Source organism: Linepithema humile, chromosome 5 (assembly GCF_040581485.1).
Source record: "Linepithema humile isolate Giens D197 chromosome 5, Lhum_UNIL_v1.0, whole genome shotgun sequence".
NCBI lineage: Eukaryota > Metazoa > Arthropoda > Insecta > Hymenoptera > Formicidae > Linepithema > Linepithema humile.
The window spans coordinates 11,834,405-11,857,541 of NC_090132.1; the positions used below are offsets into that span (position 1 = coordinate 11,834,405).

Consider the following 23,137-nt stretch of genomic DNA (forward strand, 5'->3'; position numbering starts at 1 on the left):
ACTTCGTTCTTGAAGAAATTAATTTTGAAAAAAAATTGGAAAATTTGGGGATAATATACTTTTTTCAAACTAGAAGAACCTAATGTAATTTAATATATATTTCTTACAATCTTATACCATATATTATAAAATTTATCTCGATGGAATTTACTTTGTGGATATAAAATATATATAAAAAAATAATTTTTTACATACTGAAACCGTGTGAGCTTTCTCGGACGCGGTATAGCTCGCCGGAATCCGGGTTCGTTCGGTTGATGGTACGTCAAAAGAGAATGCACGTGATTGTTGTAATAAATAAGAAATGTGTTTTATTAAAATAATGAGTCTGATGACTGTGTGTACATGCGATGTATGATTGCGATCAATGTACTCGGTATAGTTTGTATAAATGCGATGTATGATTGTGATAAATGTACTTGGTGAAATTTGTATAACTGCGATGTATAATTGCGATGCGAGAAGAATATAAAGGTACGGCGAAATAAATAAAAAAAGTAACGGCGAAGTATGATCGGTTTTGACGTGAGGCGTCTTAGTGCGATCGGCGGAACGATCGGCGCAAGCGCGTGTGATCGAGTCGTAACAGTTGGCTCGACGGAGCGCTTGTCAGTGAGTGCGTTCGTAACGGTGACGCGGGTCCGTTCAATAATGGATCGATACGGACTGCTCGGCGGCGCGGATTGGTCGACGCGGTTTTATCTGCCGGAAGAATTATAATTCGAAGTCCCGGCGAGGAAACGCGATATTTGGATCAGGAAGCCGAGTACGCTCGGCGGGTGTACGAGAACGCTTGTACGAAGGCGGACTCAGAGCGGCAATCCGGCTAGGTACACGGGAATGCCCGCTGCACGAAGATCGGTGCCTAGAAGAGCCGAGTACGCTCGGCGGGTATACGAGAACACTCGTATGCTGAGGCGAGAATACCGAGAACGCTTGGCGGTACACAAGAACGCTCGTGTGCTGGAAAAAAGCATAGAAGCCGAGTACGCTCGGCGGACCACGAGAACGCTCGTAGAGAGATGTTCGCTGTCTAGCAGCGAACAGGATCTGGTAGAAAGACGTACAGCCGGGCCTCTTTTATACCCGGCTGGCGGCCGACTGACTTCGGATCGGCAAGCATCGGCGGTTTCGGCGGCGGGCCCCCACTAACGGAATTTCGGAACGGTCGGATGTGGGGGTCCGTTCGGCGCTTGACCGCCGTTGTTTTTGATGAAGTTTTATCGGCGCTCGATGCGCCCTTGGTGGGCTACGGACGATGGACGGTCCGTAGCCGTAACGATGCAGCTTGTGGGCTGCACCGTTACAATACTAAAAATTTAAGTTTATATAATATATTAAAATTTGTTTTATGTACAATTTCTTTAGTAAATTATTTTAAATTTTACAAAATTAAACGTTATACTTTTTTATATTTATGTATTAAGGGGATGTTGGAGTGGCAGCCGAACTCCGACGCGAAAGCGCCATCATTTCGATGGTACTAAAAATGAAACGACATTATCGGCGTAGCCTACGCCGCGTAGGTCCGTGTTAGAGTCCCTATATAATAGAGTCTGGCCACGTGCGTGTTCTTCTTTATTGGTCAAAACAAGGTTTGGAAAAACATGGCGGAACCAATAGAAATTATTGTGGGAAGCATAATAATTTGAAAAGGAGTAAAATGAGAACATTAATAACAATTAATATTACTCCTTTTTTCAGAAATTTTTTAATTGAAAAACAAAATCTAATTACTATTAATACTCAAAATAATAATACTTATATATTCTATGCCACAATAACATAGTAATAAAATAAAATTTACATTAACACATAAATAAAACACTTATTCTATAAACATTTTGTAACATTACTTAATTATAGACTGCATAGCCATAGTTTTACTATTATATATTGGTTTTACTAGTCAGCCTTTTGTACATGAAATTTTTATTCTATATGCAATAAATTGTTTTATAATTTTTAAACTTAATGATGACAATTTTTAAGACTTGCACAAGAAACATTTTTCATCTTTTCCATAAGAACACTAATTAAATTAAATTTAATATTAATTAAATGAGGCAAATATTGCCGAATAATAAATTCCATGGTGATAAAATATTTAAAAACATCTGTAGTTACAAAAAATAAAGTATTATTTCGATAACATTTTAAGTGCACAAATTTTGCATATTTAAAACTTGTATTATATGCTTTTCTACTGGGATCTGCAGAAAGCAAATAAAGCGAAAATCCTTTTTCATAATAATTTTTGCATTGTGGAACACAACAAGACGGCATTTTGAAATCTGAAAATTCATGCTTTATTGTACTATTTTATAAAATTGTTTTTTTCAAATACTATTACGAACAATATGAGGTTAAAATTAAAATTTTTATTACGAATAACACTTTTTTATGACATCACAATTTTTTGACCATAATTTTTATTATAATTTAGAAACCACACAGAATAATTTTACTTACTTTATTATTTGTAGCAAAGCAATAAAACTTATATTTATTTTATAAACAGCACTTATAAACGTCTTAACACAAGCAACGTTCACATGTATACTGTCGCCATGTTTTTCCAAAACTAATCGAGTGGCCAGACTCTATATATAGAGACTCTAGTCCGTGTGTACGCATTTGTTTGTAGTGGTAACTCACTACACTGACGTGTGGTCTGTGTACGTGTGTCATCGGAAGTTTGTAAACAAACGATGCTTGCGCTTGTTTCCTCAACTGAAATTTCGTCGCAAGGCTGCAATATAATGTCCGAGAAAACATAGGCGTATACAAGGTGTCAAATAAATACAAACTAAATATGATAAAATAATAAATGAAAAATATACATATAATACTATATACATATCACTAAAGAAAAATGTCATATACTTTTCATATTTTTATCCTTATGTAGTAAATACAAAATAACTAATTAATCAATTAATTTATATATATATATAGAGGACTTCCGTTTCCGGCGCAGTAGCGAGAGGCACGTGGTGATTGAGCGTGAGTGAGTGACGGAAAGGAGAGAGTGTGTGGAAGGAGAGGAAAGGTAGGAGTGTGTGGAGGAGAGAGTGGAGGTGTGAGTGAGAGCGTGTGAATGAGGTGGGCATAGGGAAGGGCAGGATAGAAGGGAAAAAGGGCCCAGAGTATAGAGTGACAGGTGGGCAGGTGGGCTGGCATAGACTACGGCGTGTAAAGAGAGGAAGAGGTGGTGAGAGTGGGCAGGGATGGATGGTAAGGCGCGATCTGGCGGGATAGAAAAGAGGAAGGCAAGGGAAAGATGCATGAGCCTGGGGAATGTTGAGGAAATGTTTAAGAGGAAGAGAGAAAAATCAGGGGAGAGAAGGAAGGAGGAGGAGGATGAGGGATTTAGGAAGAGTAGGAAAACGCAGAGATCGCCAGGGAAAATGGAGGGAGAAGGAGGGGGAGAGACAGAGGGACAGAGGGAAGGAGGGGCAGAGGGTCTAGAGGAGTTGATCAGGAAGTGGAAAAAGGAAATGGAGGAGGTAATGGAGGAAATGAGAGGGGTAAAGGGATGGAGGGAAGAATTAAGGGCGATGAAGGAGGAGGTGAAAGAAGGGATTAAAGACAATGGAAGGATGGTAAGGGAGGAAATGGAGGAAATGAGAAGAGAATTTAGAGAGAGAGAGAGGAGGTGGAAAGAGGAAAGGGAGGTCATGAAAAAAAGTATAGAAGGACTGGAGGAAAAAGTGGAAAGAATAGAGGGGAGGAAGGCGGAAAAGGGAGAAGAGGGAAGGAGAGAGGGGAGAGAGAGCGAGGGGGAAACAAAGGACAGACTAAAGAAAGTAGAAAGAAGGATAGAGATGAAGGAGAGAGAGGAGAGGAGGAAAAATATATTGATTAAAGGGGTAGAGGTGAAGGAGGGGAAGAAGAAAGAGGCGGTGGAGGAGATATTTAGAGCCGTGGGGGCAAAGGTAGAGATCAAAGAAATTAAGGGATTAGGAGGAGAGGGCGGAAAAGGAAGGGAAATGCTTTTGGTTAAGTTGGGGAACGAGGAGCAGAGAAGGGAAGTGTGGGCGAAGAAAGGAATGTTGAAGGGCAGGAGAGAAAGGATATTGGAAGACTGGACATGGGGGGAAAGAAGGATGAGATGGAGGCTGGAGGAAGTAGCACGGAAGGAGGAAAGGGAAGGGAGAAAGGTGTGGATAGGATACGGCAAGGTTAGGATTGATGAACAATGGTGGAGGTGGGACGAGGAGGAGGAAGTGCTGAGAGATGGGAAGGGAAACATAAGACAGGGGGGACAGGGGGAAGACGGAGGAGGAGGGAAGAAGAAGGAGAGGAGGTAGGAGAGGGGGGAGGGAAAAAAGAAAGGGAAGGGCAGAAGGAAGTAAAAAAAGGGTGGAAAGGGTGGAAGGTGGCGTTCTGGAATGTTGCGGGGATGAGAAGGAAGGACATGGATTTTTGGAGGAGCATAGAGGAGTGGGACGTGATGATTCTCTCAGAGACGTGGTTGGATGAGAAGGGATGGAGCAGAATAAAAGAAAAGCTGCCAAAAGGATTTAAGTGGGGGGTACAGTTAGCGAAGAAGAGATGCAAAAAAGGGAGGGGGATGGGGGGAATGGTGATGGGAATCAGAAAGGAATTGTGGGAGAAGGGGTCAAAAATAGAGATAGAAAAGGATGGGATGGTAGTAGGGAGAGTGAAAGTAGGTAGGGAGAGGTGGAGGATAATAGGGGTATACGCGGGGGATGGAATAGAAAGGACGTTGCAGGGGTTGGAAGAATGGGTAGAGGAGAAAGAGGGGGGAGTGAGGGAGATAATAGGGGGGGATTTTAATGCAAGAACGGGAAGAGAGGGGGGAGGGGTGAGAGGGGAAGAAGAGGAGGAGGAGGGGGAGACGGGAAAAAGGCGATCGAAAGACAAGAAGATAAATAGAGAGGGGAGGAAGCTGCTGGAATATATAGAGGAAAGAGGGTGGGAGATCTTTAATGGGAGTATAAGAGGGGACTGGGAGGGGGAGTATACATTCACAGGAGGGAGGGGAAACACAGTAATCGATTATATAATAGGGGAAGGGGAGATAAGGGACAGGTTAGAGGAGATGAGGGTAGGAGACAGGGTGGACTCGGATCACCACCCGGTAGAGTTATGGGTAAGGGGGAGGTGAAGAGGAAGAAAGGGAGGGAAGAAGGGGGTAGGGGCAGAAGGGGGATATGGGATCGTGAAGGGAGAGAGAAGTTTGCGGAAAAAATGGGAAGGATACGGATAGAAGGGAAGGGGATGGGAGAGGAGTGGGATAGTTTGGAGAGCAGGATAAAGCAGGCGTTGAAGGAGACGGAAGAGGAATTGGGAAAGGGGGAAGAGAGAAGAAAAGGATGGTGGGATGAGGAATGTGTAAGAGAAAAGAAGCGGGTAAGGAAGGAATTAAGAGATTGGAGGAGGAAAGGGGGGGAGGGAGAGAGGTATAAAAGGGAGAAGCGGGAATATGGGAAACTGTGTGAAAGGAAGAAAGAGGAGGAGAACAGAAGATGGGAAAGACGAGCGGAAGAGGCGAGAAGAGAGAGTGAGGTGTGGGAGATTGTAAATAGGGAGAGGAGGAGGAGGAAGAGAGTAAATGAGGGAATAGGGATGCTAGATTGGAAGGAGCATTTTATGAGGATATTAGGGGGAGTGGAAGGGAGGGTGGTTAGAGGGGGGGAGAGGAGTGGACAGGGGGAGGGAAAGGAGGAGGAGGAGATAGATAGGGAGGAGATAAGGAGAGCATTGAGAACGATAAGAGACGGAAAGGCGGCGGGGATTGATGAGATACCAGCGGAGGTATGGAAGTATGGAGGGGAAGAACTGGAGGAGTGGGTATGGGGATTTTGCAATAGGGTTTGGAAAGGGGAGGGATGGCCGGAAAATTGGAAAGAGGGGGTAATAGTGCCGATAATGAAAAAGGGGGAGGGAGAGAAGGTGGAGGAATATAGGGGGGTGACGATGATGCCGACCTTGTATAAGGTGTATGTGATGGTGTTGGCGGAGAGAGTGAGAGAGGAGATAGAGAGTAGGGGAATAATGCCGCATAATCAGACGGGCTTCAGGAGAGGAATGGGGACGATCGACAATATATATGTGTTAAATTATCTGGTAAATAAGCAATTGGGAAAGAAGAAGGGAAGGATGGTGGCAATGTTTGTCGATCTGAAGGCGGCGTTTGACTCAGTGGAGAGGGGAGTTTTGGTGGAGGCGATGAGGGAGCGTGGGATAAGAGAGGGATTGGTAGTGAGAGTGGAGGAGATTATGAGGGAAACGAGGAGTAGGGTAAGGGTAGGAGGGGAAATGGGGGAGGCATTCTGGACGGCAAGAGGGGTGAGACAGGGGTGCCCACTTAGCCCGCTACTTTTTAATGTGGTAACGGCGGATTTGGAGGAGGAGATGGGAAAGATCAGATGGGGAGGGGTGAGGTTGGGGGAAGGGAGAGTACACACCTTAGCTTACGCGGACGACATAGTCATGATGGCGGAGAATGAGGAGGAGATGGGGAGTATGATAGAGAGGCTGGAGGGGTATTTGGAAAGGAAGAGGCTGGAGCTAAATTTAGGTAAGACTAAGATTCTGAGGTTTAGAAAGGGGGGAGGAAGGATGGGGAAGAAAGTATGGAGGTGGAGAGGGAAGGTGATAGAAGAGGTAAAGGAATTCAGATATTTAGGATACACGCTGAAGAGGAACGGAAAACAGGAAGAGCATGTAAGAGAAAGAGTAAAGAGGGCAGCGGCTATAATGGGGCAGGTGTGGGGGATAGGTAAGAGAAGGTTTGGGAAGGATTGGGAGAGGAGAATGTGGCTTTTCGACAGATTGGTATGGACGGTGATGGGATACGGAGCGGAAATATGGGGGTGGAAAGAAAGAAAGAAGATGGAGAAATTGGAGGAGAGATACATGAAGTGGGTGTTGGGGGTAGACGGAAGAACGCCGGGATATATGATAAGGGAGGAGTTGAAGAGGGAAAAATTGAGAGGAAGAGCAGGGAAAAGGGCGTGGGATTTTGAGAGAAGACTGGAAGGGGGCAAGGGGAGTGAGCTGGCGAGAAGGTGCTGGGGGGAGATGAGGGAAAGAGTAGGAAAGGGAAGGGCGAACTCAGAATGGGAGGGAGAGAGGAGAAAGTTCTTCGAGGAAAGGGGAATAGAGACGGAGGAGGAGGAGGGAAGGAGGGAAAAAGAGGATTTAGAATATGGGGAGATTAGAAAAAAGGACAGGGAGATACAGGAGAGAGAAAGAGAGGAAAAGATAGGAGGATCAAGATACAATAGATGGTATGGAAAGGTGATAGGAGAGGGGGTACCGGGTTATCTTAAAAAGGGGTGGGGAGAGAGTAGATGGAGGAGAGTGGCGAGGTTTAGGTTGGGAAGTGAAATGAGGGAGGGAAGGTACTGGGAGACGGAGGAGAAGAGGAAATGCAGGTTATGTGGAACGGAGGAGGAGACATGGGAGCATGCGTGGGAGAGGGGCAGGGAATGGAAGGAGGGAGGAGGAAGTTGGCAGGAACAAGTGGGAAAGATTTTGGGAGAAGAGGGGGAGGGAGAATGGTGGATGAGAGAGATAGAGGAGGAGAGGAAAAGGGAGGAGAGTGGGAGGGAGAGAGGGGGAGAGGAAGAGGGGAAGGGGGGGGAGGGAGAGAGAGTGAGAGAGAGAGAGAGAGAGAGAGAGAGAGAGAGAGAGAGAGAGAGAGAGAGAGAGAGAGAGAGAGAGAGAGAGAGAGAGAGAGAGAGAGAGAGAGAGAGAGAGAGAGAGAGAGAGAGAGAGAGAGAGAGAGAGAGAGAGAGAGAGAGAGAGAGAGAGAGAGAGAGAGAGAGAGAGAGAGAGAGAGAGAGAGAGAGAGAGAGAGAGAGAGAGAGAGAGAGAGAGAGAGAGAGAGAGAGAGAGAGAGAGAGAGAGAGAGAGAGAGAGAGAGAGAGAGAGAGAGAGAGAGAGAGAGAGAGAGAGAGAGAGAGAGAGAGAGAGAGAGAGAGAGAGAGAGAGAGAGAGAGAGAGAGAGAGAGAGAGAGAGAGAGAGAGAGAGAGAGAGAGAGAGAGAGAGAGAGAGAGAGAGAGAGAGAGAGAGAGAGAGAGAGAGAGAGAGAGAGAGAGAGAGAGAGAGAGAGAGAGAGAGAGAGAGAGTCGGGGAAGGAACGGGAATAAAAGATGGAGATAAGAAAGGCGAGAGGAAACGGAAGTCACCTCTGCGAGCGTGTGTGTGTGTGTATAGGTAGAAGGGAAAAGGGAAAGGGCGCAGCCGGATGAAAGCATGTTGGACGGCAGGGCGTCTAGACCCGGATCTCGCAGTCGGGAGGATAAGGGCAGGAGTAGTATAAGATAATTTTAAGGATAGTCTTAAGTAGGTTTAGTAATAAGGTTAGAGTTAAGAATAATTGTAAGGATAGTTATAAGTTAGGTTTAAGTAAATGTGTACTGAGGATTAACCCCAAGGGGAAAATAAAGACACTACTACTACTACTACTACTACTATATATATATATATACACACACATATATTGAATAAATAGTTATCTTTATTTTGTATTTTATGTGATAATGACTAAAATAATGAGTATATATCATTTCAGTTACATAAAATACAAAATTAAGATAACTATATTCAATATGTATATGTATGTATTGAATAATTAATTAACTTATTTATTTATTTTGTATTAATTACATAAGAATAAAAATAGGGAAAGCATATAACATATTTTTCCAATTAGGTATATAGTATTATACATACATTTTTCAAATCAAATATTTTATCATATCTAATTTATATCTATTAGACACCTTGTATAGGTCTATTTCGTTTCGTATGTACATCATACAGCCATACCAAAGAATTTTAATTGCGAGAAAAAAGGTTAAATGATCTTATAAATTATCCGATAAAACATAAACAAACCACACGTGTAGTAAATTACTAACTAAAAAAAATACGTATTTCTTAAAATCTGCCAGTTTACGAATAAATCGTCTTTAGCTCTCTTTTTTCTAAACGGTCAGCTGACGTTAGATCGCCTCTGAATATATTTATTAAAAATTGTTAGCTGACGTTAGATCGCCTCTGACAATATTTATTAAAATCTGCCAGTTCACGAATAAATCGTCTTTAGCTCTCTTTTTTCTAAACGGTCAGCTGACGTTAGATCGCCTCTGAATATATTTATTAAAAATTGTTAGCTGACGTTAGATCATCTCTGGCTTTTGTAATTCTAAATTGCCAGTCCACGAGAAAACCGCCTCTGGCTTGAAGAGAAGAATAAGAATTCTCTAATGCCAGTCCACGAGAAAACCGCCTCTGGCTTGTTTTATTTTATATTGCCAGTCCACGAGAAAACCGCCTCTGGCTTGTCTTATTCTGTATTGCCAGTCCACGAGAAAACCGCCTCTGGCTTGTTTTATTTTATATTGCCAGTCCACGAGAAAACCGCCTCTGGCTTGTCTTTGTATTTATATTCTGAAAAAATAATTCTCCAATGATTTTTCTCCAAGTTTATTTTCCCCTTTCTCTCTCTCTCTCTCTCTCTCTTTTTCCCCACATACATTCACGTAAAACGACTATTTTTGCCCAATTCTTTCCGTGGAAAGCAGCTTTTCATCGTGGGGGAGTATCATAAGCTCATGAACTCACTCCCCCGCACGCGCAGGCGCTGACGCGAGCAATTCCGCTTGTTCAGCATTTACGCTTGTCCAGCTTCTCCGGTTTGAATCAGCTCGTAAAAGACCGCCGCGAAGTACGCTGGCGCGCGCGCACCTCCGCCGCGGAGTGCCCCCTGCCGCGATGGTAAGCTTACTTCATCGTACCGTTGCACGGCTTTTTTTATGTTAGTGAAGACACGAGCGGTGTTCATTTCACAAGATGAACGTACGCTGGAAACATCCCTGGACGGGTATTGTCAGCGGTCCCACCGGCTGTGGTAAAACGGTCTTTGTAAAATCCTTTCTCAAATATTTACCCGAAATGGCCAATGTTTCTTTTGAAAGAGTCTTATTTTATTACGCCGAATGGCAAGACGCATATCGCCAACTACAATACATGTTTGCGAAAACAAAAGAGAAAGTGGGAGGACGTGGAAGAGGGGAGGGTAAAATAAAGAGAAATATAATCGAGTTTTGCGAAGGGCTACCGCAAACGGACGATTATTCTTGCGATCCTCTCGCACCAAAATTGGTGATAATCGACGATCTTATGAGAGAATCATCCTCGTGCGACGTAATCGTGGATCTTTTTACAAAGGGTAGACATCATAAGAATCTCAGTGTTATACTCATCACGCAAAATCTATTTCACCAGGGACGCGGGCAGCGCGACATATCTCATAATTCTAACTACATAGTCGTCTTCAAGAACCCGCGCGATCGCGCTCAAATTCGCCATCTCACGCGACAAGTGTACCCCCATGACCCAAAGTTTCTAGAAGAAGCATACTTTGACGCAACCTCACGCCCTCACGGATATTTATTACTCGATCTGAAACAATCGACTCCGGACAAATATCGATTTCGGACAAACATCTTTCCCGACGATGCGTTGCATTACGTCTACATACCGCGCAGATCATTCTCAAGCGTATAAAAAGTATGTACTAGCGTTTGCGTGACGTCAGTTGCGAGAGACTTTCACACGATGAAAGAAGCGGTAGCAGCGTCAGACAGTGCAACAAAAACCGCTAGACGTTCGATCGGAAAGAGAAACGTTTGTCTTCTAGAGGCATTGTGTCCTCTGAACAAAAATCAACGCACCTCCTTCCTGCGAACCGCAGATGAAAAATTTATTCGCTGTATTTGCGAATGCGTTTTCAACACACTCAATGGTAACGTTGCGCTCGAACGACGCAAAAAAAATCGTTGTACAAAACGGCGCTGCGTCGTATCGCGTCAAAGCGTGGAAATTGGAAGAATAAAAGAAAGCTATTTGTACAACGAGGTGGATTCTTATCCTATATCATCGTTCCTTTATTAGAGGCCTTATTTTCGCGAATCATAGACAGGGCGACAGATTAAAACACAAGAGAGAAAATAATATTGAGCGTTATAGAAAAAGCAAAAAAAATGGTTTTAATTTTTACAGAAAATCTCGAGAGAATGCAGCGTCAATTACATCATCCGCAGCCGACTACCGACGGTGTATCTCTGGTGGAAAACACATCGGAGAACAACGAAAGCGCTAATAATAATAATTCCGTGCGAACTCCCGGGACCCCTTTATCCAGACTCGATGCGGAGTTGAGTCAAATTCTTAATTCACCCTATCCGAAGGACGAAGCCGAGAGATGGAAGATGTACAAAGAGGTTCTTTGGCAATATCTTCACTTTGTACGAGTAGCACGAGGACGACGAAATCAAGAGGACGACACACGTAACGCCGAGGAAGAAGAAGAGGAAGAAAAAGACGAAAATGCGTTGGACACACGTGAAGGAGTACCGGTGCACGATCTCACGGGCTCATTCGTTCCGGACTCTAGTCGTACGAGAAGCTTCCCGAAAGAACACAACACAAGTCTCGAGGTGATGAAAAGCGTCGGAAGAATAGTGGAAAGCGTACCGAAATCTTACCGTGCCGAAGCTCGCTTACTAACGAAACACCTACTCGATAAAACATCGTCGAGTAGAATTAGCAGAGATGAGCAAGGAGTCGTGACTATAGACGGTAACGTCGTAAAAGATTCAAATATCTCAGACCTGATAAACGAGGCGATGCGCGATAGAAAAATCGTGAAAGCCGTGGGAAGAGTTCAGTTCGCGCGGTTACTTCACGACTTGAACATTCCCTCCACACTAGTGAGAAAAATTATTAGCAGTCGGTTCTTCGCAAAATATCGCGAAACTTAGCGGTCCTACGGCGAGTTCCACTCCTAAGAGAAACACGGATTCTCCGGTAGCGAGACGCCTGCTCGATTGGAATAAATTGGAATGACGGCTCTTGAAAAATTGTACTACGATCCCGCGCATTATGCTGGTTATTCGGCTGTCGATAATCTGTTTTGCGCGGCGAATTTATCCCGTAACAATGTCGTGCGATGGCTCGAAGCGCAAGATGCGTACACACTGCATCGTCCATTGCGACGGAAATTTCCACGAATGCATTACAACGTAACGAATATCGACGATCTGTGGGAGGCTGATTTGATCGAACTCCGAAATCTCAAAAGTTACAACGACGGATATGCGTATTTACTCGTGATTATCGATGTACTTAGTAAATACGTCTGGGTAGAACCATTGCGCGACAAGACAAGTAGTTCCGTAATGGGAGCTTTCCAGTGCGTGCTCTCGAGAAGTAACGGACGCGTACCCGTATACCTACAAACGGACAAGGGTAAAGAATTTGTCGGGCGACCGCTACAAAAGCTTTTGGAAGAAAATGACATTCGTTTTCGCGTAGCCCGCAATCCGGATGTCAAAGCCGCCATCGTCGAGCGCTTCAACAGAACGTTGAAAGAACGAATGTGGCGTTATTTTACGCATAAAAATACGCGACGCTACATCGACGTTTTGCAGAATATCGTAAACGCCTATAATCACACCCGTCATTCGAGCACCAGAATGCAACCGTATGTCGTTACGAGAGAAAATGCACGTATCGCGCGTGAAAATATAACGCGCCAATGGAGGAGCAATGACGACGAAGCGAACGAGAAACGTCGAAAGGCTAAATACCACGTCGGTGATCTCGTTCGTATCAGTAGAGCAAAAGTTGTCTTCGAGAAAGGATACGAGGCACGGTGGAGCGAGGAGATATTTCGAATTCACCGTATACTCGATTGGCGAAAACCACGTGTGTACGAGCTGAGCGATTTAGCGAGAGAAGTCATAGACGGCATTTTTTACGAACAAGAATTGGCTCGGGTTGAGAAAAACTTGCAGAAGGAGAAGTTTATCGTCGATCGTGTGATAAGAAGTCGGGGTCGCGGTAATAATAAACAGGTGCTGGTTAGCTGGCGTGGTTATCCCAGCAAGTTTGATTCTTGGATCCCTGCTTCGAGTTTAACCCCGCTTGTTCGAAATGAGGACGGATCAATTTCTCTTGATTCTTCCCAGCAATAGTAGTATGCGTTATTTTCCGGACAATGCAACCACTTCCTTCATTACAGAATTACCCCATCCTATACACTTACACGGCGAATGGGAAGTCGCGCTTAACGAGATCCAATTTCCCACTACTTTTTTACACATAAATCACGGTGAAAATGTCATTAGATTCGTCGATATTGAAAATGGTCGCGAGACGAGGAAAGGCGGGACGACGTTAACGTCGACGCAAGGAGTAATACCGAATGGTATTTACAAAAATATCGAGGAACTTATCTCCGCTATTAATTCGGCGTGCAAAAATGCGAATTCGCATATTAATTTGACACTAGAAGACGCTAGTGGTGGTAAAATCTTGTTCGAGATTACATGCGATGAAAATAAACGCAATCTGGTTCATATGAACGTTTCCGATAATCTTCTACGAATACTCGGTTGCGGTGGGGCCCTAACGACTAGTGAAATCGAATTCTATACAACACTTACTGCAACTAATCCTAATTCCAAAGATATTTTTACAGCACCTTTTATCAAACTCGGGTTTAAAAGAGAACAAAGAGGGCGCGCTGGAAATTTCTATACTCTCGAACCGCACGGATTGCTGCGCGGTATTCCCGATAAACTCTTTGTTTATTGTGATATTTGTGAACCTTATATAACCGGCGATGTGCAAACTTCTTCGAATAGTGCCAGTCGAGCTGCAGCATTACGGTCATTATTACGCGTACGGAGCGAATCAAGTGAAACATTTCTCCGTCCCGCATTATATACCATTACGACAAACGTATTTTCGTAGGATTGAAATAGATATAAAAGATCAATTCGGAAAAAGAATACCATTCCAATCGGGAACGCTGACGGTAACGTTGCACTTTAGACGTTTCCAGTAAGAAAAAATCAGTCGGAAAAGCCGCACGCTATGACTAGACCGGAGGACCACGAATATTACGATATACAAAACGGAGGTCGGAGTGAAGGAATCACACGAGTTTTCGTCGGAGCACCCTATCAACGAGGACACGGAATCGGTAGTTTTCTCGGAGGATTATTCAGGAGGGCGCTTCTTTATCTGAGTAAAGGTGTACGAGCGGTTGGTAAAGAAGCTTTACGCGCCGGCATTAGCGTGATGGAGGATGTTGAAAATAATACACCGTTCAAGGAAGCGGTCAAATCTCGTTTCAAGGAATCGAGTGAAAATCTCAAAAGAAAAGCCCAAGAAAAAATAACTAGCTTGATGAAAGGTACAGGTTATAAAGTATCAGCAAAAACAGCCGCGCTTCAGTTTCCTTTCTTCAGTCACGAAAGACGCATCGCGGTTCCTAAGCGTCGTCGTCCTCATCGTCAGACGAGCAAAAAGAAATCGTCGAAAAATAGCAGCGTGCGAAGGAAAACCACGAAGAAAAATCACGAAGAAAAAAAAGATAACGAAAAAAAAGAAAATTCGCACAGCGGCTAGAAAGACCAACAGCAAAAAGCCATCCGACACCACGAGGCGTCGTCGAGTCAAGAAACGTAGTGTAGCCGACATATTCTCTTAATCAGTGCGTGAATTAGGAATTTACGGAGCATGTCCTTTCTTCATACACATTCAAACGAGTGTTCAAAAAGTGAACTCGATCTCTTTTCTTTACCACTCACACAAACCAGCATCGAGAGTTTGCAATGGATTTATTACAAACCCGTAACGTCGCTCGCGGACGACGCGCTTATAGAATTCGTCATACCCGGTCATGGAGAAGATTATCTAGATCTCATGCACACCATGCTGAGCCTTCGCGTACGCGTAGAATCTTCCCCCCTAGCAGGAGGCGGTACCGCCGTTGGCACCCCCGAATTCAAAGTAGGCCCTGTAAATCATTTACTGCATTCCATGTTCAACCAAATCGACATATATTTCAATCAAAAACTCGTGTCGTCCCCAAACAACGCTTACGCGTATCGGGCTTACATCGAGGCGTTATTAAATTATTCTTCACCCGCAAAACTCCCATCTGACCTGCTGTCTGTGGGATATGGATACCCCAGGTTTAATGGACGCCCTCCTAGAGTCGCAAACCCCAAATCAGGCTCTCGTGAGACGCTCGCGTTACATTCGAAACGAACAGGCGCTAGATCTCGTAGGTCATCTTCACTGCGACGTTTTCAATCAGGATAAATTCTTAATCAACGGGGTGGAAGTTAGAATGAGGTTCGTTCACTCGAAAGATTCGTTTTGCCTTATGGAATCTAATTCACTGTCAAAAATACGCCTTCTAGACGCTAGTCTGCTCGTTAGAAGAGCAAAGATAAGCCCTGGTGTGTTACTCTCGCATGCGAGAATGTTGAGTAAAACCACCGCCAAATATCCTCTCACAAAAGTCGAGGTTAAAACATTTACGATTCACGCTGGACTCGTAAGGGAATCAATAGATAATGTAATACTCGGACAACTGCCAAAACGTGTAATAGTCGGTTTTGTCGATAACAGAGCGTTTAATGGTGATAGAAAACTGAATCCGTTTAATTTCAAAAACTACGGTATAAATTTCTTTTCTCTGTATGCCGATGGTATGCAAATTTCCAGTAGATCGTTACGACCGAACTTCTCGAAAGACGAAGGCTTTTACGTCGAAGCCTACCACACGCTCTTCTCGGGAACCGGCATTCACTTCTTGAACGAGGGAAATTCTAAAGGATGTGCACAGTATTTTTCATTTTTTTTAATTGATAATGAAATTATGTGTATATACGTGTGTGTATTTTCATTCGCTATCCAAAGAATCAGAGTTACATGAAGTATCATGTTCTTCGGTATTATCCACGTTTGCGAGTAGCTCTAATGCCTCAGAACACAATTCTTTGCATTTTGATCTACTTAAGGTGGGCCTTAAATTTGAAATTAATGGATCTGAGGAAATTAATAGCATGTGCAAAATGTCGATGTTGGTAGTCTTTCTGTCCATTTTCCGAGTATTTTCAAGTCGGAATTTTCTAAACTCCTTATGTGATGCTTCCGTAGCCTCTTCTGAAAGTCTACCTATAGGTAAAATAGCATATTTTATAATTTCTGCACCATGAAATAATATTTTGTGCACGGTTACAGGCATATAGTACCACCCGTAATGATCGATAAGAAGTTCTGCCAACTGTTGTGTCTTTTCTTGAAATTTATTTGCATTAATAGCCTGACCCGATGCAATGGCTTGTAAGATACCTCTAAACTTCTCAATAATTGTTTGATCTAACCCAGTTATTTCAGCAGTGACAGCAGGATTCGCGAAAAATTTTTTGGCAGTATTGCCGTCGTTAGTTGTTCCAACACCTTGTTTTATTACGTCTATTAATAACCCAAGTCTATTGCGAAATTCTTTTTGAATAGTATTTTTACGCTTTACTCGTTCTGTTTTTTCTTCTGAATTCCGAATGGACCATTTCTTAATTGTTAAATTATAAGCTACATGTAATAAATACTCCATACATTTAATCCACGCATGAAGAGATGACATTCCAAAACGGTAATTATTTATGTCTGCCGGTTTTTTAGAAATGCATTCAAAATTATTCATTTCTTTCGGTCGGGCTCCGCAGATATAGCATACCATAGAAGACGATGATTGAGATGTTGCGAGTGTAGAGCAAATTTTTCCATCAATCATCGTTAGCAATAATTGGGATATTTTAATATTATCAATTTCAGTTGTGTTTAACGCATCAATTTCCGCCTAAACTCTTTCATATTCTTTCATAATAATCTCACGGTTTTCTGCCACAAATTCAAATTTAAGTGGGCGACAATATTTAGTCGAGGACGGATATTTATTTTCCCACTGAATACATGCTCCATTCATTAATGATAAAGGAACCAAACACGTAACAAGAACTGTACTGTCAATTGGATTGTTAACATCGTGCGATATGCTTGAAACACACTGTTTATAAAGGCTCTGGCCGCTTGCACCATCAAATCCCCACTTTGATATTAAAGTAAAATTTTTTATTTTGTTAGTTTCAATATTATGCGCTTTTATGATTCTCGCACATGTTAAATCTAACAAAGCCTGTAATTTTACTTGTGCATATGTTTCCGTTACAATCATATCATCATTTTTCACATAACAATCTTTTTTCGCTAATAATACGTGTTTGTATGATGGATAAGGACTTATGTTATTTTGGCAAGAAATTTTTCGCAATTCATAATATCTGCGTTGAGATAACCGTAGCGTCAACAATATTGCCAGGGCTTTTTCCTTAGTGTATTGAAGTTGTGGTGCAGTGTATTCTCCATCGCAAAAGGCTCTAATTTTACTTGCTTCTTCAGGATATTGTGTCAAGTATAACAGGATTTTTGCAATATCGTGATTTCCTGAAGCTGACATATTCATTTTTGTAGCAAATAATAGTGTATCTGCAGAATGTTCGGCTCTAATCTCTTCAGTTCGTCGTCTTTTTTGTCTTTTGGATAGATCAATAAATGATTTCATCAAAGATTTAGATGAATCAGCTGTTGATGACGAAGGGAAGTCGCGATGTTCCACTTCCATTGCTTTGGTTGCAATAGGAATTGAGAATGATTTTTTTAACCATTCCGAATTTGTTTTTATAAATTTATTGTAACAACGATGAGACCTGATCCATTTTTTGTATAAATAATTTACAAATTTTCTTAATGGATCTTCTAAGTATTTTTCAGCGTTCTTTAAAAAATTAAATTCTTTTTGAGTCAAAAGATGCTTCATTAATGCTTTGTGGTCATTCATTTTCATACCTTCAGACCGTAAGATATGAAATAACTCTGAATGAGTTATAGAATTCATTCTTTAACAATTACAAGAATAAACGACTAATAAATAATATTAGTAAGGCCCCTTGCGCACTGTCGATGTTGCTGGCGACTGAGTATATTAGATTTATAAGCGTTTACGCATGTAATTACTGCTGGTCGTCGCGACTATAGCTTTTGTTTCTAGCTTCTCGTGAACCAAGAAAAAAGAAAATAGACATGAAATTTCAAAACAAAGAATAGAAATCACAATACACGTACAATATATATAGTTAAAAGAAAAAAATAATTAGCTGCTTACTTGCGATTCAGTTATTTGTTTAAAATATTGTTATTCTGTCAGGGACGACAGATAGTCAGATATGGCCGAATGTAAAACATACGATATATTAACAGACGACAGGCTGATAGTAGGCGGCGTTGAAAAAAAAAAGAACAGTCAGTCCACGGCCGATCCGCGGAGAGACGTGACGTTAATGTACGCTGTATTATTATTAAAATATACTCTTTTTCTCCCGTATGTATCCAAGTGTTGTGAGTATATTTTAATAATAATACAGCGTACATTAACGTCACGTTTCTCCGCGGGTCGGCCTAATACAATGAAGCAGCTCTTTCAACGGAAAATGCAATCTTTTTCAGAATTTTTTTAAAACATTATTACAGTTTTTATTGCTCTACTTGAACATGCAACATAGTAATATACCAACAATAGTAATAATAAATAATAATAGTAATAATAAATTTTTTTAGACAAAAAAAATTTTATACAGTTTTATGCATTTACATATACGATGTTTGACATAAACCTCGAGAACGCACATTATAATGTCAGTTTTTTTTTAAAAGTGCACTCAGCTGCAGCTACTTCAAATGGAATTTTTTTCTTTAGGATGTGTACTTTAATTTCTATTTTGTACTTTCTTTCGCATCGTTTAGCGTTTTTTTTAAATCAAATTTAAAAATTAGATTTTGTTGCCTTTTGGTAATAAAATAAATATGATCTTGTAGAAGATCAGAACAATCTATATATTTTTTTTTTATTTAATAATATGATAAAAAAGTAGTATTTAAAAAGACGAAAAGAACGGTATATTATATATATTAATAAAAATAATTTTTTTATTAATAATTTGATACCAAACGTAATCGATTTATTTAAAGAAGCATACGACATGGCATAGTTACATGAGTACAATTTTTTATTTATCTTGTTATATGTAAAATAACTTTTATAAGGGAAAAATATAAATAGTTTACTTAACATTTTTTTATTTAACATGTTTAAATTTTATACTTCAATTTTCGAACCAATGTCCAGAAATTCACGCATTTCGCATCACTGTGTGCCGCCGAGAAGTTTATTCCGAAAGAAGTAGCTGTCGTTGCGATTAACTCACCAATCATCGGACACTGGATTATGACGCCTCCCTATCCCTTTGACGATTTACCCGATAAATCGAGACGAGAAAACAACTGGCTTTCGCGAAATTATCACGGAATCGAGTGGTTCGATGGTGAAACTGATCTTAAATGTTTCGTAATACAACTACGAGAAATAACACGTCGAGCGCGCTACATCTATAGCAGGGGGCAGGAAAAGGCACACTATCTGCGGCGTCTACTTTCCAGAAACGTATATAATATAGAAGGAATTTCTCCGGCATTTAAAAATTTACCAGAAGTCAAAGAGAGCGGACATCGGTGCTCTCACCACGGCTTTCGATTTTGCTCTACAGACAAATTTCTTTGCGCATTACGCAACGCTTGCAAATTGAAACGCTGGATAGTCACTCAAAACACTAGCAGCGAGTGTAGCATTGTTTCGAGCTGCGATGATCTTTCTCATAAGAATTGGAGCGTAAGCGAAAAAACTGACAGTGCTGTTTTTATGAAAAAGAATAAAAATCTTGATATAATTCGCAATATCGAAGCGTGGCGTAACGCTACGGAAGAAGAAGAAGAACAGATGGAAGAAGAAGAGAAGAATCAATCACTTTATTACATTGCAAAAGATACACCGTACGTAAAGAAAGAAGAAGAATATCCTACCGATAGCAACGCTCAACAAACCATCCCCGTTAACACACAATCATTCGAGAACGTCTACTCTTTGCGTAAGGAGGTAAACCCCTGCGACTCTACTATACAAATAATTCCTCGCACGCGAGCACCGTCTTGTTACGCGATAAATGAATTCGTTGGAAATCTTACACGCGTTGCATCGTCTCAATGTCAGATATGCGGGAGTCTATCCTGCCGACAGACTACCGAGGGTGTGGACGAGGTCGACAGCTATTGTCGCTAATACAGACGAACATGACCGCCCCGGAAGACACTGGGTCGCCTTTTACATCGACGAGCATGGTACCGGCACATATTTCGATAGTTACGGAATCCCGCCACACTCGGATCAACGATTTCATCTGCGACTTCGATGAAATTCCACCACGTATCGATGGAACACCGAGCAGCTACAAGGATTTTTTTCGCAAACATGCGGTCAATATTGCTACGTGTTTCTTTTGTAACATAGGTTAAACCCATGTTACTAATCGCGCGATCGGCCGCAACGATCGTCCGCGCATCGGGCCGCCGGCCGCAACACGTCATCGGAATGCGGCCGCCGAGTGGGGCGAGCGGGTATATAAGGCCGTCGCTCCGGCCAGTAGAGACCTTACCCGGTCTGCAGTGAGCACGCTGCAGATCTTCCGAGCCATCAGGGCGCACTCTGACTTGGCTCTTCTTTTCCTAAAAGGAGCAGGGAGCACTCTGTCTCCGCCGGGCGCACTCGGCATCCTTACTCTTTCCGTTCCTCCAGGAGCAGGGAGCACTCTGTCTCCGCCGGGCGCACTCGGCATCCGTATACCGTTCACCGTCCCTCTCAAGGCAGGGAGCACTCTGTCTTCGTCGGGAGCACTCGACATCCCGTACACACCGTCCGTTCTTCCGTAGGTTTAAGTATTATTTAGTTCGCGCTTCTTAGTTTAGATTCTCTAGTTTGTATTCATTTAGGTTTTCCTTCACTAGTTTATTTTCCGCTAGCATGTATTCTTTCTAGCTTGTATTAAATAGTTTATATTCTTTCGCGGTAAATTCTGTTCTCACTCTGGCGTTACGCTTGCACGCCGCTCTCGCTTGCGCACCGCTCTCGCGTACACGCCGCACTCGCTTGCTTTATAACTACCGCTTGCTCTTCATAATAATTACTGTGTGAAATGTATCACTAACTCTTTGCATAAAAATATATTTATTTTTACCTCCTAATCTGGTCTAAGTTTATTGGAGTCTCCCCGTCTGACCGCTTATACGAATCCTGGCACCGGCGAGCTATTCCGCGCTTAGCAATAGAATCGCGAGATAAAAACGCACCGTTACACTTTACTATTTGTCTCTTGGTTACAGCTTTCAGCAATTTCTTCGTCTTTTCGCCGATGATTATAACCAAAACGACAGACTGATAGTATGCTTATATCGCAAAATTTTTCTTTGCAAAAAGAATGAGCAAACGAAACTACCTACTAGTACTTGTTGTAATATTCAACGATGTATTTTTAAAAATTCAAAATAAAACATTTTTTTCATATATTTAACATTTCTCGATGCGCGCTTTGAAATAATATTTTTAGAATGTATTCAGTAAGTCGAATAAAATATTTTTATATTTTGACTGTAATGTTCAATTATGTATTCTTAAAAAAAAATTCCAAATAAACGATTTTGTATTTCATTTCTTGCATTCGTTTCTTTCCCCTTTTCGCATGTTCCTGCACGCTCCACTCGCCATCGTCAATCCTTACAGCACGCTCAATCTGCGAAAACGGGTAGCTGACGCTCACCCCGTTCACGCAATATCGCGCGCGCGGCCCCTTAACCATCACACCAAATATCAAACTAAAAGTCGCAAGATCATTCGTCGCTGCGACGTCATTCTTTTGTTCGCTATACGTGCCAGAGAGTTCGGGGTACCTCATATAGACGCGGCCCCAGCACATATACATCCCTTCCTTTCGCAGACTAGAGGCGACTGTGCGACGTCGTTTGTTTACATGTTCTATACCTGCCAGAGAGTCCGGAATACCTCATATAGACGCGGCCCCAGCATATATACATCCCTTCCCTGCCAGGTCCCATAGCCATATATACGACACACCATTTTACTATCATTAGATCTATAGGTAGCCCAGCAGACTAGGACCAGGACCAGAACTAGAAATCCAGCGATCCAGGTTCGAACCCAGCTTGGATTTTCTCAATTCCGAAAAATAAAAACCACTTGTCAACAGCCGCCATCTTGTCAACAGCCGCCATCTTGTAGACGTTCGCCATGTTGGACCCAACTGCCGCCATCTTTTCCTCCTCCCCTCCCTGTGACGTTATTTGTTTTGACGCCAAACCAAATGTAGGTCAGTGGGTCAAATATGGGGTAGGTGGTGGGGATTTGTTGTGACGCCCCATACCTGCCATATATTACTAACGCTATATACCTAACCTTTAAGAAAAGTTTTCTTTGATGCAAGTCGTGGCAACTGTATATACTGAAAATTCTATTACAAGCAATTGAGATATTCACTGTAATTGCTCCTGGAATTATTATCGGTACAACAGTGGTAAGATATTATCCTAAATATATTATCTTTATATTCATTAAAATTATGTTTTTATTAATCACATTTCGTTTCTCTAAGTTTTTTTTTTGAGAAATAAGAAAAAATATTTTCAGGCGATATATAAACCTAAAGTTCAGAAAAAAAATAATTTCTGGAAATTTTCTTTATGAAAGCTGAAGCTTTTTTAATTAAACTTTTTTTATTGAAAAATATACATAATTTTAAATATATTAGATAATTTTTGTTTAATAAAATTCCCAAAAATCATTTTTTCTGGCTTTTAGGTGTATATACACTTTTAAGTATTGTTATAAAATTCAAAGATGCAGAATAATTTATTTATTATGAGAAATTAAGTAAAGAATCTTGTTTCTCTTTAAGTATTTTTTTAAAGTGTAACATAGAACGATCATAATAATATACTCTATCATATATTTAAACAATTTATTGAAAAATAAATTGATTGATAAAATTGATTATATTTAATGAAAAGAAATTCGCAGATCATTCAATTATCGATATATTTTAAAACTTTGCTTCACATTAAATTTTGGGAAGGGTAATACAGTGTAAAACAAACACCATCAATCAAATTGCTTACATAGATAAGATTAGGATACATTTGGCTAATGTATCTAATGGTTCATGGTTTATTTTATCTGGGATTTATTCCTAAATTTCAATTCTTTCAAATTTATTATCTTAGATAATATCTATCTTTAAATCGTTTATAGATATACGGAACATGTCACGGGGG

General features: G+C 41.6%; 3 protein-coding genes across 3 annotated transcripts; all 3 read left to right on the forward strand.

Moving 5' to 3' along the window:
• Nucleotides 1-3,230: 3,230 nt before the first annotated feature.
• Nucleotides 3,231-4,313, forward strand: LOC137000050 (uncharacterized protein PF3D7_1120000-like). Its single transcript, XM_067355650.1, has one exon. It carries the CDS (start codon nt 3,231-3,233, stop codon nt 4,311-4,313), a length of 1,083 nt encoding a protein of 360 aa, XP_067211751.1.
• Nucleotides 4,314-5,247: 934 nt separating this feature from the next.
• On the forward strand, nt 5,248-11,808 carry LOC137000051 (trichohyalin-like). Its single transcript, XM_067355651.1, has 2 exons — nt 5,248-7,483; nt 11,048-11,808. The coding sequence occupies exons 1-2, from the start codon at nt 5,248-5,250 to the stop codon at nt 11,806-11,808; spliced, it is 2,997 nt and encodes a 998-aa protein (XP_067211752.1).
• Nucleotides 11,809-11,889: 81 nt separating this feature from the next.
• LOC137000052 (uncharacterized) lies at nt 11,890-13,023 on the forward strand. The gene has a single exon (XM_067355652.1). The coding sequence runs from the start codon at nt 11,890-11,892 to the stop codon at nt 13,021-13,023; it is 1,134 nt and encodes a 377-aa protein (XP_067211753.1).
• The last annotated feature ends 10,114 nt before the right edge of the window (nt 13,024-23,137 follow it).